The 14,154-nt window shown below is 35.0% G+C and overlaps 1 protein-coding gene across 1 annotated transcript in view; it reads left to right on the forward strand.

Annotated features, from left to right (window-relative positions):
• LOC128559527 (integrin alpha-4-like) overlaps positions 1-14,154 on the forward strand; it is a 31,578-nt gene that overhangs the window by 16,076 nt on the left and 1,348 nt on the right. Inside the window, exons 9-15 of the mRNA XM_053551473.1 lie at positions 1,669-1,731; positions 3,087-3,284; positions 7,084-7,213; positions 8,791-8,904; positions 10,119-10,199; positions 12,204-12,422; positions 13,936-14,099. Coding sequence (XP_053407448.1) covers positions 1,669-1,731; positions 3,087-3,284; positions 7,084-7,213; positions 8,791-8,904; positions 10,119-10,199; positions 12,204-12,422; positions 13,936-14,099 — 969 coding nt within the window. The remainder of the gene's footprint in view (positions 1-1,668; positions 1,732-3,086; positions 3,285-7,083; positions 7,214-8,790; positions 8,905-10,118; positions 10,200-12,203; positions 12,423-13,935; positions 14,100-14,154) is intronic.

Below are 14,154 nucleotides of genomic sequence, written 5' to 3' on the forward strand. Positions count from 1 at the left end.
CGGGATGTGACGAGAGTCCCCACCTGGAATGGATGGAACAACTTATTTCCAGCCAAGCCCACGGCAGGCGTCATATTTACCTCCCCAGCTTCCAGTCAAGGCTGATACTGCTGGAAACAGTACCAATTTAACTAAATCACCCAGCACTGAACACCAGTCGGGATATCAACCGCGATCGGGAATCAAACCCGGACCGCTGGCGTAAAAGTCCAACCTGCCAACCACTACCCACTGACTCCCTTTATACTTGCGACATCAAATTTAGTTGGCATTTGTATTAGTTAATTTACACAGGACATCAACTCAACTTTACGTTATATGCCACCACTTTCAATGAAGTATTTTCCCAGCCACTTGTCAGTTGTGTTTCATCGAAATATCGTGATATAATTTGTTATGCTATTCAGCGCCTAGATAAAAATTTCTTAGCTATTTCAATTGAATCCATAATAATAATTAATTTTTCAGCTTCATTCACTTTGGTCTTTCGGACATTCCTCAGTTGTCTAGTATTTTGTGTTGTTTTTAAACTGACCTTCAGCGTGTATTTGTATGGTAAAAAAAAGCAAGCTGCCGGTTATTCATCGAGCTGACGACATTGACCAGAAAAGTACTAAATATGCATAATTAACTATTGACATTTGCCACGGATCGTGTGATTTTTTAAACAAAATATCTAAAGTAGTTTTTGTTTTCAAAAACAAAATGGCGTCGTATTGATTTCACGGATCAAATCACCAATATTCGATATCACTGTGCATAAGTGTCCATGGCTATTTATTGGATGCATATTACAAGCATTTAAAACGGTAGACTAAATAAATCCGACATTTATCATTATGTATCGGTCTTATCTCAATATGAAAGCATAAAATAAACAGGAAATTCGTTTATCTTCACAAATTAGCATATTAAATAAATGGAAAATGTGTGAATTTTCGGCGAGATATCGAAATACATCTTCACTGATAAGGGAGAAAATCATTATATTTCACTCAGGATCCACCTTCGTGAAAATATTGAATTGTCTACCTTATCTGTTAAGATATATTTCGATACCACACTGAAAACAAACAAATATCCTCTATATCATCGCAGGCCGTAAGCAGTAATATAAACACTAGATTGAGCGGATTTTAGCGGTTTTTCTTTGATTTATACTCCGTATATTACTCGATATGCCGTTAATTCTACCTAAACCTTTTGTGATCTTTTTCGGCTTTATGCGGATATCTTGCAAAATATTAAGCTTGTACGATGATTGGGATGGAGAAATGACCTAGTAATCTGATAGAAAGAAATTTATTTGAAAATAAAACGTTCGGTTACTGTTAAAACAAATGTTATTCATGCTATTTCTTTGCACCATAATACTATATACTAGGATATCATTTATTTTGATTTTCACAACACTTCAAGGTTAACGCTAAAATGGCTGTTTCACCGGGAAAATCAATTCATAAATGTCCAAGTGTTTAAAAGCAATATCTAGGATTTTTTGTGTTTGTTTTTATTCAATATCTTATATTGACACAGCCAAGATATCCACCAAAAAAAGGTTACCCATGAAATATAACTATTCACAGTAGTTAGGATAGTAACTATGTATATATTTCATCCGTTCTGCCAAGACGGTGATAAATAACTTTCTATATTTTACCTTTTAAGGTGGAGGCGTTCATTGGAACAACTGAAGCTGTCTCAATAGAATTTGGCAAAGCCAAGAAGGCTGTATGTATAACGAATATTTCTCTATTTTGTAGGGATTTTGGTCCTGTGTCCTGGCCATAACATTAACATGTCTTTGTATTTTCTATCGCTTCTGCCGATTTTTCTCATTTTTAAAGCAGTCGTGACAGTCAGTGACGTAAAAGCGAAATGGCTTTGTCCACTTTCACCGAGATCTAGTTGAAACAGCTCTATAAAGAACATTAGTACATTTTTGGAGCAACAGTAAACTTTGTTGTGAGCGGTTAAAACTTGTGGTCAATTCTGCTTAACTGGAATGTTGAGATTTTCCTTTGATGGTTGAGTTTTTTTCATATAATTATATTTATTGGTTATATTGTTATCATATTTCATTCATCTTAGTCTTCACATTTTCAACATGTCATAAAACTGTGAATTTCATTTTGAATATCTAATTCAGGCCCGGATCCAGGGCCAGACCCCGTGTTCACAAACCATTTTAAGTCTTAGCTGTGTTTGATTATGAAATTTAATATATCACTTCTATCTAATTAGCATGTTTAAAACTGAACTTCAAGTTAATAAGTATTTTCAAAAGGCTATTTAGTATTAATGGTCAGTTTCAGTTGGAATTAAACCTTGAATATTTCCTAAAATTTATATTAAAATTTCAAACTCAAACTCAGCTGAGATCGAAAAATGTTTTGTGAACACGTGCCAGATCTAGGAGGTACGTTCCTTCCCCCTTCCCCCGTCTAATTGGCTGAGAAGTGTTTTTATACTAATCAAAGTTGCACCAAACTATTTTGGTAAAGAAGTTACATAATATTTTAAATAGACCCAACATTGTACTGTACCTCAAAATTTAGACCGAAAATGCAGAAGAGGCCGCCATTTCATACCTATTTATTTAAATTTTCCAAGGGGAGTCCCCCTTCCCGACATCTCCTCACCGATGACACTTTCGTTCTAAACAGGTGCCCACATCCACACCCCCTCTCATTACCCCCCCCCCCCCCCCACCAACCCCACCCCTCTCCCCCGCGCTATCGGATTTTTTTCTAGATCCGGGTCTGTAATTACATTGATGTATAAATTTAGATTCAAATAATCTATGAAATAGGTGAATTTCAAATATTACCAACTGGCAAGCATTAAAGTAATAGCAGCAATGGAGTTAGGTCTCGAAAAACAAACATCAAAAAATGATATCACAAAACTTACACCAACGAAATTTCAGTTTTTAATCTAGTCATGGGTGATTTTTTTGAAACAATGTAACTGGCATAATACAACATAACATTTCGCAAGATATGGACCGTGTATAAGATAATCTTATGAAAATTGAACTCCTGCTGTACTGTAGATAAATGATGGAACAGTTCAATCATTTTCAGTGCCCAAATCAGCAATCATCCGATCTAAAATCGTACGTAGACAGCATAGACGTCCAAGCAGGTTCAAAGTTTGGAGCAGCGTTAGCCGCAGTGGATCTTACAGGTGACGAATACGACGAACTACTTGTCGGTGCGCCACTGTACACTGGCGACAATCCAGATGAAGGTCGCGTCTTTGTCTATAGTTCCTCAGAAGATGTAATATTATATCTTATCTATTCACAGTACTAGTATTTTCTTCATTGTATATCTTTGTAAGAACTACAGAGCGCCTTTCATTTTGACTCCTGAAGATACAGACTCTTTCGTCGCTAAGAAGCATGATGCAAAAAGTTATTCTTAAGTGCAACGATAATTAACTGATGCATTACGACATTAAGACAAAAAGTGTGGCTAAAATTGCGGGATGTATTTTTCACCTGCATACACAAATACTTTCAGTAGTTCGTTACTGACTTCTAAGATGTTCTTTAGACGATTTTGTTTTGAACGGGTAGTCAGATGATGTCAATACTTTGAGTACAAAGATGACTAATTTAGATCAATACCGTTTATTTAAATATAATGATGCTTATTTAGTACTCATATATATTGAAAAGACATATCTCTAGGAGGGTCTTGCAACAAGTTCTGTCATTTATAGGCTTCCGTAGTTTTATCTGAGTTTTTTTTAAACGCTCCATTGCATTTCTATTGTGTTTACAGTAGCTAACTATATCTGTTTATTTCGTGCAAATTGTTTTTCACATGACCAAGCTATTTCAAATAGAAATATATGTAATCATTTACAGTGACCAACTTACTTGTGAAATGGTAAAGTGGGCGAAAAGATTGAAATTTGTAGCTATATTAAATGCCGCGTTATGCTTGATCTAGATTCAAAGCAGATTTAAGATCAGTTGTGTGGTTTATATGGACCTCAGCCCATTTCAGTTTGCACAGGTTTTAGGTGGGTTATTGTTTCTAAAGCTGGGGAATTATCTGTCGAAGATGATACTCTTTCTGGTAGGCTGTACAAGCTGTGGTCGAATAGGATTGTCGGTGAAAGATATAACCATTTGAACTGGTATATCAGAAGGCTGTGTGCAAAGACTTATGAACAAGCGTTTGGACCTAAGAAAGGTTTGCGCTAGGTCGGTACCTCATTCGCCCACTGAGGAGCAAAGGAAATAGTGCCTTAAATATGACCGGGAACTTCTGAAACATACAAAGGCTGTGATGGTTGGGTAATTTCTAACTTGCTAACAGGTGACGAAACCGGTGTGCACCTGTTTGGGCCACAGAGAAGACCTGATAATAAGCAATGGAAGCGAAAAGATTAAATATGTGTCAGTATTACCAAGAGAACCATAAGTTTGAAAAAAAGTTGTACGCAATTTTCCTCAATTTTAGTGGGCCAGTCGTTCAAGTGCCTTGTCCATCTGGTCATACAGTCACTGGGCGATTCGATTAGAACTCTGAACTGAAGAAGTGAAAAAGGTTTACAATAAGAAACGCCAAAGCAAAGCATGGTCAGGAGTCTTATCCACGACAATGCCTTTTCTCACAAGTGCGAAGTTGTTAAGTCTTCATGGCTTCTGAAAAGGTGGACGTTGTAAACCATCCGCCTTATTTATCCCCCCCCCCCCCCCACCCCCTGCCAAAGGCGAATGGGAAATTAGAAATGCTCTCCGTCCGTGCGTGCGTCCGTCCGTCCGTCCGTGCCCGCGAAATATGGTTAAGTGACTGCATAACGGTACTTTCTCTTTGATGTCATTCATTCCGTTCTGTTTATGTGACCTTTTTCTTTTTATGTGACAGTTAGAACAATAGAGAGAACAATGGGGGTGTCACATAAAGACCGTTTCGTTAGAACTTCCGTCCGTGCGTCCGCAACGATCTTTGTCCGGAGCATAACTCCAAAAGTACTGGAGGGATTTTCTTCAAACTTCATACACTGATAGAACACATTGGGAGGAAGTGCAGTGTACAAGATCAATAACTCTACCTTGCCTATTTTTTGAGTTATTTCCCTTCATCATATTTTCTTAAAACATTTTGTCCGGAGCATAAGTCCAAAAGTACTGGAGGGATTTTCTTCAAACTTCATACACTGATAGAACACATTGGGAAGAAGTGCATTGTGTAAGAACAATAACTCTACCTTGCCTATTTTTTTAGTTATTCTCCTTTATCATAATTTCTTAAAGAAACTTGTCTGGAGCATTTCTTCTTCATGCATAAAGGGATTTTGATATAACTTGGCACAAATGTTCACCACCACGAGACGGAGTGTCATACACAAGATCCAGGTCACTAGTCTAAGGTCAAGGTCACACTTAGAGGCCAAAGGTCAGATACAAGAATGACTTCGTCCGAAGCATTTCTTCTTCATGCATGGATTGATTTTGATGTAACTTGGCACACTTATACACCATCATGAGACGAAGTGTTATGCGTAGTTCCCTTCTTTAGAATTACTTCCCTTTGTTGTTACTTTAAATAGATTTTATTGTAACTTTTTCATTACTAGTCGTAGGGAAAAATCAAGATCACTTTTCTGTAGTACAACATGCATGCTAAATCCAATTTTCAGGTGTATTTTGACCAATCTCTACCTGATTTTTTTTTTTTTTAAGATTAACTTCCCTTAGTTGTTACTATAAATAACTTATATTGTAACATTTTTATAATTGACCGTAGGGAAAAAACAAGACCACTTTTCTGTGGTACAACATAGATTTTACACTCTAATTTTAGGTGTATTTTATTATATATAAGGTATCTTTACCTGGTAAGGAGTTTTTTGTGAACTTAAAAAAAACAAAAGACTTACAATGATTACTAAACAACCACACAATTAACATTCCATTTGCAAATACAGCTGCTAGAGTAAAGAAATTTGCTGCGACGGGCATATATTGTGACATTCTGGCACTCTTGTTCCCTGTTAGCTTTCCATTCCTTCTTTTTACAGTAGCCATATAGAAAAACATCATAGCTATACTCTTCATGAAAATTAATAAAATTTAGCAGTAAACCACCTCACTACTGACTTATCTTTTCTTCCACATCTTTAAAACCCCTGATGCGGACCACAGCTAAATGGTTATTCAAAGCTTTCCCCAAAGTTAATACTTTCAGACACTAACTTGCCAGGAACTTTAGCCTTCAATTATAATATGCCCGGGGTGGGGGGGGGGGGGGGGGGGCGGGATTAGCCATGTCTAACATGGCTCTTGTTCACTTAGTCCCTGTGCCTCTTGACAGCGCCATTTATCAGTGTCACAAGCAGAAAGCAAAAGAAGACTATGCATCTGCTCTTTGCGACTGGGTAAAAAGTTTACAACATGTTTATGTAAGACGGAAATACTTTGAAAGTTTGATAAAACGTAGCACTTAAAAAATTCGAAACCAATGACAGAACTTTTTGCAGGACCCTCATATTCAGGTCTGATTCGTTTTGCATTATTAAATCTGAAACTAGATATGAGCCGTGCCATGAGAAAACCAACATAGTGGGTTTGCGACCAGCAAGGATCCAGACCAGCCTGCGCATCCGCGCAGTCTGGTCAGGCTCCATGCTGTTCGCTAACGGTTTCTCTAATTGCAGTAGGCTTTAAAAGCGAACAGCATGGAGCCTGACCAGACTGCGCGGATGCGCAGGCTGGTCTGGATCCATGCTGGTCGCAAACCCACTATGTTGGTTTTCCCATGGCACGGCTCATATGGTGTATTCAGACGTATCAGCTTTATTGCATATACAAAGCTATAGACACATATTTTTATACAGCTACTTTTTAGTTCCTGATCTAAAGCTGCAGGACAATCTATTCCTAGTTTTGAAGCTTTTGAATTTGATTATTATTTTGAAAGAGTTATTTTCGAGGTGTGAAACCGAAAGATGTAAGTTCATATAAATTAAGATATACTTACACTTTCCTCGGTATGCTACCTGTTACATGCATCGCTACAACATATGATGTTATTAGGTAATCTCTCCGTTTTACATTTAAAGGGAATTTGTGGCCCAATAGGGATACTTTCTGGAGGTGCGAATGTTGCCTCTTTGAAGGACAAAGCATCTTTTGCTCGCTTCGGTTCAGCTATATCGTCAGCCGGAGACCTTGACCACGACTCTTATAATGGTAAACTCTCATTTATAGTAGTAATGTTAACATGTGAATAGATACATTGTTTACACATAAAGGGTATTTTTACAGCCGGCAAAAAGTACTATTTTTGTTGGTTTGTGATTATACATTAAACAGTAATGGTACAATGTCTAATGTACAAACGTTAACTACTTCAGATTAATGACTAGTGCATAATACCCATACTTGTAGTAAACGTCAGTGTTATTTTGAGAGTTTTTTATTTTTCATTTTTTTTTTTTACTTACGGCGCAATAACACAGTTAAGGCTTTGTGGCTTTATGGCGTCAAGCGGGACTAAATATTTTGGTAACACATTTGATTCACATTGCACAGTATGGAATCAAAACTTTCATTCTTCCGGAATCACTGAGATACAGCAAAACCTAGTGTTAAGATCCTACTAGTCGCCTCCAACGATTATTATGGGGAAGGGCAGCGGATCCAACTGTTTTCATACATAAGATGTTGACAAAGAACACAACAGCACATGTATAATTAACAATTCTTTCATCGATGATTGAACTTCTCGGCTGACCTAATCAAATAACTGGAGTTGTATACATCGGAATTTTATATTTGTCAGTATGCTATGTAATTTTCCCTTTAGTCGGGTTATCGTAGCACAGTTCTAGCTTATATACCCGTCAAAGACAATTTTCCAACAGGAGAAGGACTGTCTCTCAACCAGCAACGTTTTAACTCACAGGTCGCTCTTTCTTATTGCAATAACGGTTATTTCATGTATTTGTATAAACCGATATTTGCACTTGTAAGAAACTGCTAAACGGATGATATTTCATCTAAACATGAAGTATAAACAACTGTGTTTTTGTATAATATCAAAATACCCATGTCTCCCAAACACAAATGTTTATTTATCTTTCTTGGCAATGTCACTCGAGAAAATATTGTTATATTATACTACTCTAGTGTTTACTTGGTGTGTGAAACAAAGCGTACCCTTCAGAATTGGTCGCAAAAGTATTTACATTCACCAAGAGTTCTCTGCTGATACTAATGATTCATTTGCAATGTTAATTATTTAATTTATGAATTTAGCGAAGGGTAAAGTGTTATATGAGTACTCTCAAACTTTAACTCATTATCTAATAATCAAATTTTTAAATTAGCATCTGATAAAAATGATAAATATTTAAATCAATAGCGAATGAATACCTATCTAAATCAATATCCTATCATTAATATCTAACGGATTACCTAATTTGAATCAATATCTAAATGATAAAATATTTAAATCAATATTTATTGGATAACGTATTTAAATAAATATCCAATCGACAATGTCTGATGGATTACATATTTGAATCAATATAACTGATCATATACTTAAATCAAAAACTGAATGCGAAAATGTTCAAGTCGACGATGAGCAAATTATGTGAGTTAATTCATTTTATGATCTTTTCAACATGGAGTAACAGTAATCACAAACTGACGGGACTTTTAAGAAAACCGACAAGTTTAATATGACTTGTTTCAAAACGAAAGTGTAACAAAATGCTTTGCATAATTGTACTGATTTCAATAAACAAAATAACAATTTTCAGATGTAGCGATAGGGGCTCCGTACGAAGATGATGGTACAGGAGCTATATATATCTACCCGGGAGTAGGGCAGTGTGGCTGCAAAATGGAAGATAAATTCTCCCAACGGATTGCAGGTATTTCGCGTGATATTCTGATGTCTTGTTTACTTAGCCTAGAACAAAAATCCATATATTGATGTTATCATACTATATACAGATATGTGTATATGAAGATAGTATCTCAATTTTCTTTACAATTCATTTACTTCTATTTTTGCGGAAGTGTTTGTCGCTTTTGAAAATAGAAACTGTGATGGCAATACTACTGTGACGCTAGATGTTTACTTAAAATTATATTAAAAGAGGATAAATCTGATAACTGACAGAAAATTGTCAGTATGAGTCTTGTATCTTATCTAAAACTAATAGAAAGTGCGACTCTGGTTTTTGTATATAATATGTTAAATAGAAAAAGTTTCTCAAATGCTTTTCTCGTAATAAAGCTAAAAAAGATCAGATCTGAGAATTATGTTCACGCAGACATGTAGACATGGTTACCAAAACATACATTTACGGAATAATTTTGGGCTCTTTAGATGTGAAAGGAAGATAGAGTAAGGGCAAATTACGAATCAAAGTATTTGCATACTTGAAATAATCAATGACCGTTTGTTAAAACGCATAGACTTCTGCCGAAGTTTAGAGTAGCTATTTACTACAACCCATATATATTTTTAGCTATATCATGTATGAACTCGTCCTTGTAAACAAACAGAATAGATGACCTTACGTGGTAAAGCAGTAAAGGTGTATTTAATGTAAAGAAAAAATTTCTAGTCGACAAAAGTGTTCATCTAGAATGGATGGAACAATTTATTTTTAGCCGAACTCATGATAGATGTCACATTTACCTCCGAAACATCCATTCTATGCCGATACCGCTGGAAACATAATATTTATAAAGAAGCCTTATAAACTGGTGCTGATTTTAAGTACCATAAAATATAATAGACGTTGTAACGTGTCCAGTGTATAGCATTGATACACACCAAGCCATCTTTCCTGGGTCGAACAGTAAATTAAATTATCTCTTAGCTAGGTGGGAGGCATTCATTTCGGTGTCTGGACCAGGATTCGAACCATAGACCTCTTGATTGACAGTCAAGCGTTATTCTTTTTTTTTCTTTTTCGTTTTTTTTCTCTCCACTACATCACTTTGCCATCGGGCAATCAACCAAAATATGCATGCGTAATTCGATATACTGCATTTCAAGTAGGTTGTTTTTCCTCGGATAACACATATCTATTTTTATTACTACATATATAGTAAAGATCACTTTTATTATCAGGCAGTGATCTTGATGTTGGTATTCGAACATTTGGTTGGAGTATCTATGGAAACGAGGACATAGATGACAACAGCTTTCCAGGTAATATTTACATGGGTTCATATCCACTTTGTACCGGAATTATGATGTAATAAAGGACGCCTATTTAGATTGTATTTAATTTAAAACATGAATGCTATTGATCGTTTGCTTTCTATGAGATATTGTGACAAGGTGATGAAAAAAAATGTATGCGTATTTATCTGGCAGTCAAACTGGTGTAAACCGACCACTAAGAGCAATTTCAAAACTCTTTTTGTACACTCAGATAGACCCTCAAATTTCCAATGATTAAAATACATTAAATAAAATCTAGAAATTGGTTTCTAAGCCCTGCAAGTAAAGAAAATGTAAAATTTAAGATAGTTTTGTATATATCATTAATAGAAGTTTAATATTTAATTTAAAGTGGAATTAGGCGCATTTGTCAAGTAAAATTCAGCTAAAATAGATGCTAAATGTGTATAAAGGGTAGGGGAAATTAAAGCTTTTAATCAAATATACCAAATTCTTCCTATTACTAGCCCGAAATGATAATTTACAAAATATGGTTTTTCTTATTTTGACTGGGGTTGTCTCATTAAGAAAAGGCAAACTGCACACAAGAGTTGCTTCCCTTCAACTTTAGAAATCTCTGCCTATAGGTAAGGGAGATCACTGCGTAGAAAATTGAAGAAAAGCACTATTGTTATAAGTCTGATTTCTTTATTTCTATAGCACCAACTTCAAAACCTCAAATACTTATGCGGCATTATCGTTAATTTTTACATTAAAATGCACAGCAACCGAAAATTTCTTTTATAAATCATTCACCAAAAAACACACTATGTGCAGTAAGATGCGCAAAACGTCACATTAAAGTTGTGATTCGCAAAGAATGACAACTCAAGCTTTAGGCCAGTACTTATAAGTAGAGATATCTATTAGTTTACTTCCCCTGCAACCACACAACTGAGTGGAACATGAAAGCGGTTTTAGACACAATATCATGCGTTTTTACAGAAAACAAAAGATAAAAATAAAACATTTAGGATTTATTTATATGTGTTTGATATAACCGTTAAAACCTGCTTCATATGATTTCAATAGTTTACTTATGGTAAAAAAACTTTTAACAAGCTAAAAATAAAATGAAACAACAGTAATTTATAGTGCAGATATCATAATTTGTCTTGAATCAAAATGTCACGATAGAAGCACTTTTGTAATACAGAACAGGTAGGATTGGAAAAGGTTCAATTATATTGATCTCTTTTTCCTATGCCTACTCTTAGACCAGGTGGTCTCTGAATCCATAGTTCATAGTAAAGCTTGTGATTTAAACACATCCAGTCTTCGGTTATTATTAATGTTGTTAACAATTTTATTGTATATGTTTAATTTCACTCAAACTCGTAACTACGTATTGGGAAAAATAAGAAAAAAATGAACTGAAGCATTTTGCAAGGTATATTTGATACTTTGATTTGATATTTTCAATAGTTATACTTTTAAATTTAACGAGTCATTTGCAGTTTCAATGTGTAATTAATTGTATCAGACTTTGCTGCTAAGACAGCTAATAATAGAAGATGACTTTTTATGTTGATAAATGGCAAGCAGGTGCAGTCTACGCCCATGTATGCTTTTGGACCGACTAGTCATATAGTGTTACGTACTAATGTAGACTTTTGTTCATATACAATTAAATAACATTTTAGAAATCAATTGTTTACTTATCCATGATATGCAACAGATCAAATGACTACATTAATTTTCTACTAGATATACATTTGTGAGATCATGTTCCAATGTCGTAAGCGTATTTTTATTGCATAAATATTACTAACAGTTTACAATTCAGCATGTGTATGAGTATATAGAAATGTCGTCCATTTTAATACTGATCTAGGGGGCATAATGGATTTTGAACATTTCATTACCTATCACGAAAGACTCATATCAAACGTTTGCTTTTTTCTCGGTTGCATTCTATTATTTCTTTCTTATAGTACATAAATGCACTGTTTATGACGATCTCGCCGATGTATGAACTTTTCATAACAGATCTCGCTGTTGGAGCTTACGAATCAAATACAGCTTTCGTTTTGAGGGCAAGACCTATTGTGAACGTTCATCTAGAAATGAAGATGACACCGAATCCGATACCGTTAAATGGTTCCTTGATAGACTGCTCAATAGATAAAGAGACGCTTTGTTTTAACGTCCAGGTTTTGTTCCAGTTTAATGCTGTAGGAACTAGAAATGGCAACGTCAGCGAAGTTAGTAAGTAGCCTTTAGGCAATGTGAGCGATGTTAGTAAACATACATTTGGAAAAGTGAGTGGCGTTTAGTAAGTAGTGCCATTTTGCAAGCATGAGCGGTGTTAGTAAGTAACTTTTTTGCAACACGACTGGCATTAGTAAGTAGCCTTTACGATTGTTCTGCTTGAATCTAAATCAAAATTATAAACGTAGCTATCCTGATTCACACTTTGCATATACTGTAAATAGATGCAAAAACATCAAAATGAATTCAATACGATACTGTAATATAGCATTTTTGAAGTTCAGAAAACAGGTATTTTAGGTCGGAAGCCAGTGACCACTTCTATGCACCACGTCCCGCAACCCCATTCCCTTTCAAACACATACAATATTTATAGGTAACTAGTTGTTAAGCAAGGCCAACTGAATGAAAATTCTAAAAAAATCTCATGAGCGAAAAACACTTTTGAAATACATACGATTTTACCGTTTCCACGGGATCCATTTTTTTTCGTGACAGAAAGGTCATTTTAATGTCATTGGGTCTTAGTTGTAATAAAAAAATATATGTTTAATAGAATATGACCATTTTATAAAAAAAACCTGTTGGCATGATGCAATTGGAAACCTGGTTTTCCACGTTTCTTGTTTTAAAGTTATATTTTGGAGTAAAAAATACCCTACCCAAATTTTTGGTTCGGAAAATTATGTGGACGCTTATTAGGTACAAGGAAACAGCGTATTCGTCCAAAAATCCGAAGTCAGAAGCTCTGTGCACGTGGCGGAAGGACACTTTGTGTAATTGATAGTATATATCTCATTCGGTATATCGTATGTTGCCGTAAAGGGATCGATTCCCTATGAATTCTAAGATAACGTAATCAACAATTTATTCAATATCATTCTATTTAGTTTCAGTTATATCTTTTTCCCGAGACTTTAGTTTGAGCATTGGTTCATAATATGCAAACTAGCTAAACATTACAAACTTAGAATAAATTATTTACTTTCAATTTACCTTGTTGCAACATACTATTGCAAAAGATAATCCGAGATACTTCAAGGCCAGATTTGAAATGTTTAATACGTTAAAATTGACTTATAACTTAGAAAATGTTATTTCTTGACACAGTTTCGTCATTTGTATATTCTTATAAACATTCATGCAAAAATGCAAAGTAGTTTATTAAAATAAGAATACTGCGAATAAAATGTCAGTGCCAAAGCTCCATTTAGTACCTTTCTTATCGTTTGTTTTATTATCAAAACTGACTAAAAAAGGTTGTCACGGAAACAGTGAAATCACATTAATGTCAAATTGTTTTGTTTTTTCATGGGCACTTATTTTATTTTCACTCAGTTGGTTCAGCCAAACAGTTTGATACTTCTAAAAAAATGTCAATAGAATGTAAAGAATGTAGAAAAGAATGAAATTTGAAAATGAAGACCTACAACGGAACATCATTAAAGTCCTCACAGATGTAAGCACGTACTTGGACGTGTGTACAGGGAATGTGTTTTCTTTTCTGTAGAGCTCAAATGGACCCTTGATTCTGATACAGTGTACAAAAGTAAGGAAGGTTGGAGCCGGGTACAATTTAGAGGTCCTGGCGGCACAGGGACGTTGACGGAATATATTACACTTTCTAGCAGTATGAATCAAAATTACCTTACAAATTACGTCATTGATGTAAAAGTAAGTAATAATAATGGAGATCTTATTAGAGTCATGTACTGAAAGAAAATTGTAT

The sequence above is a fragment of the Mercenaria mercenaria genome, chromosome 9, assembly GCF_021730395.1.
Source record: "Mercenaria mercenaria strain notata chromosome 9, MADL_Memer_1, whole genome shotgun sequence".
In the NCBI taxonomy this organism is placed as follows: domain Eukaryota; kingdom Metazoa; phylum Mollusca; class Bivalvia; order Venerida; family Veneridae; genus Mercenaria; species Mercenaria mercenaria.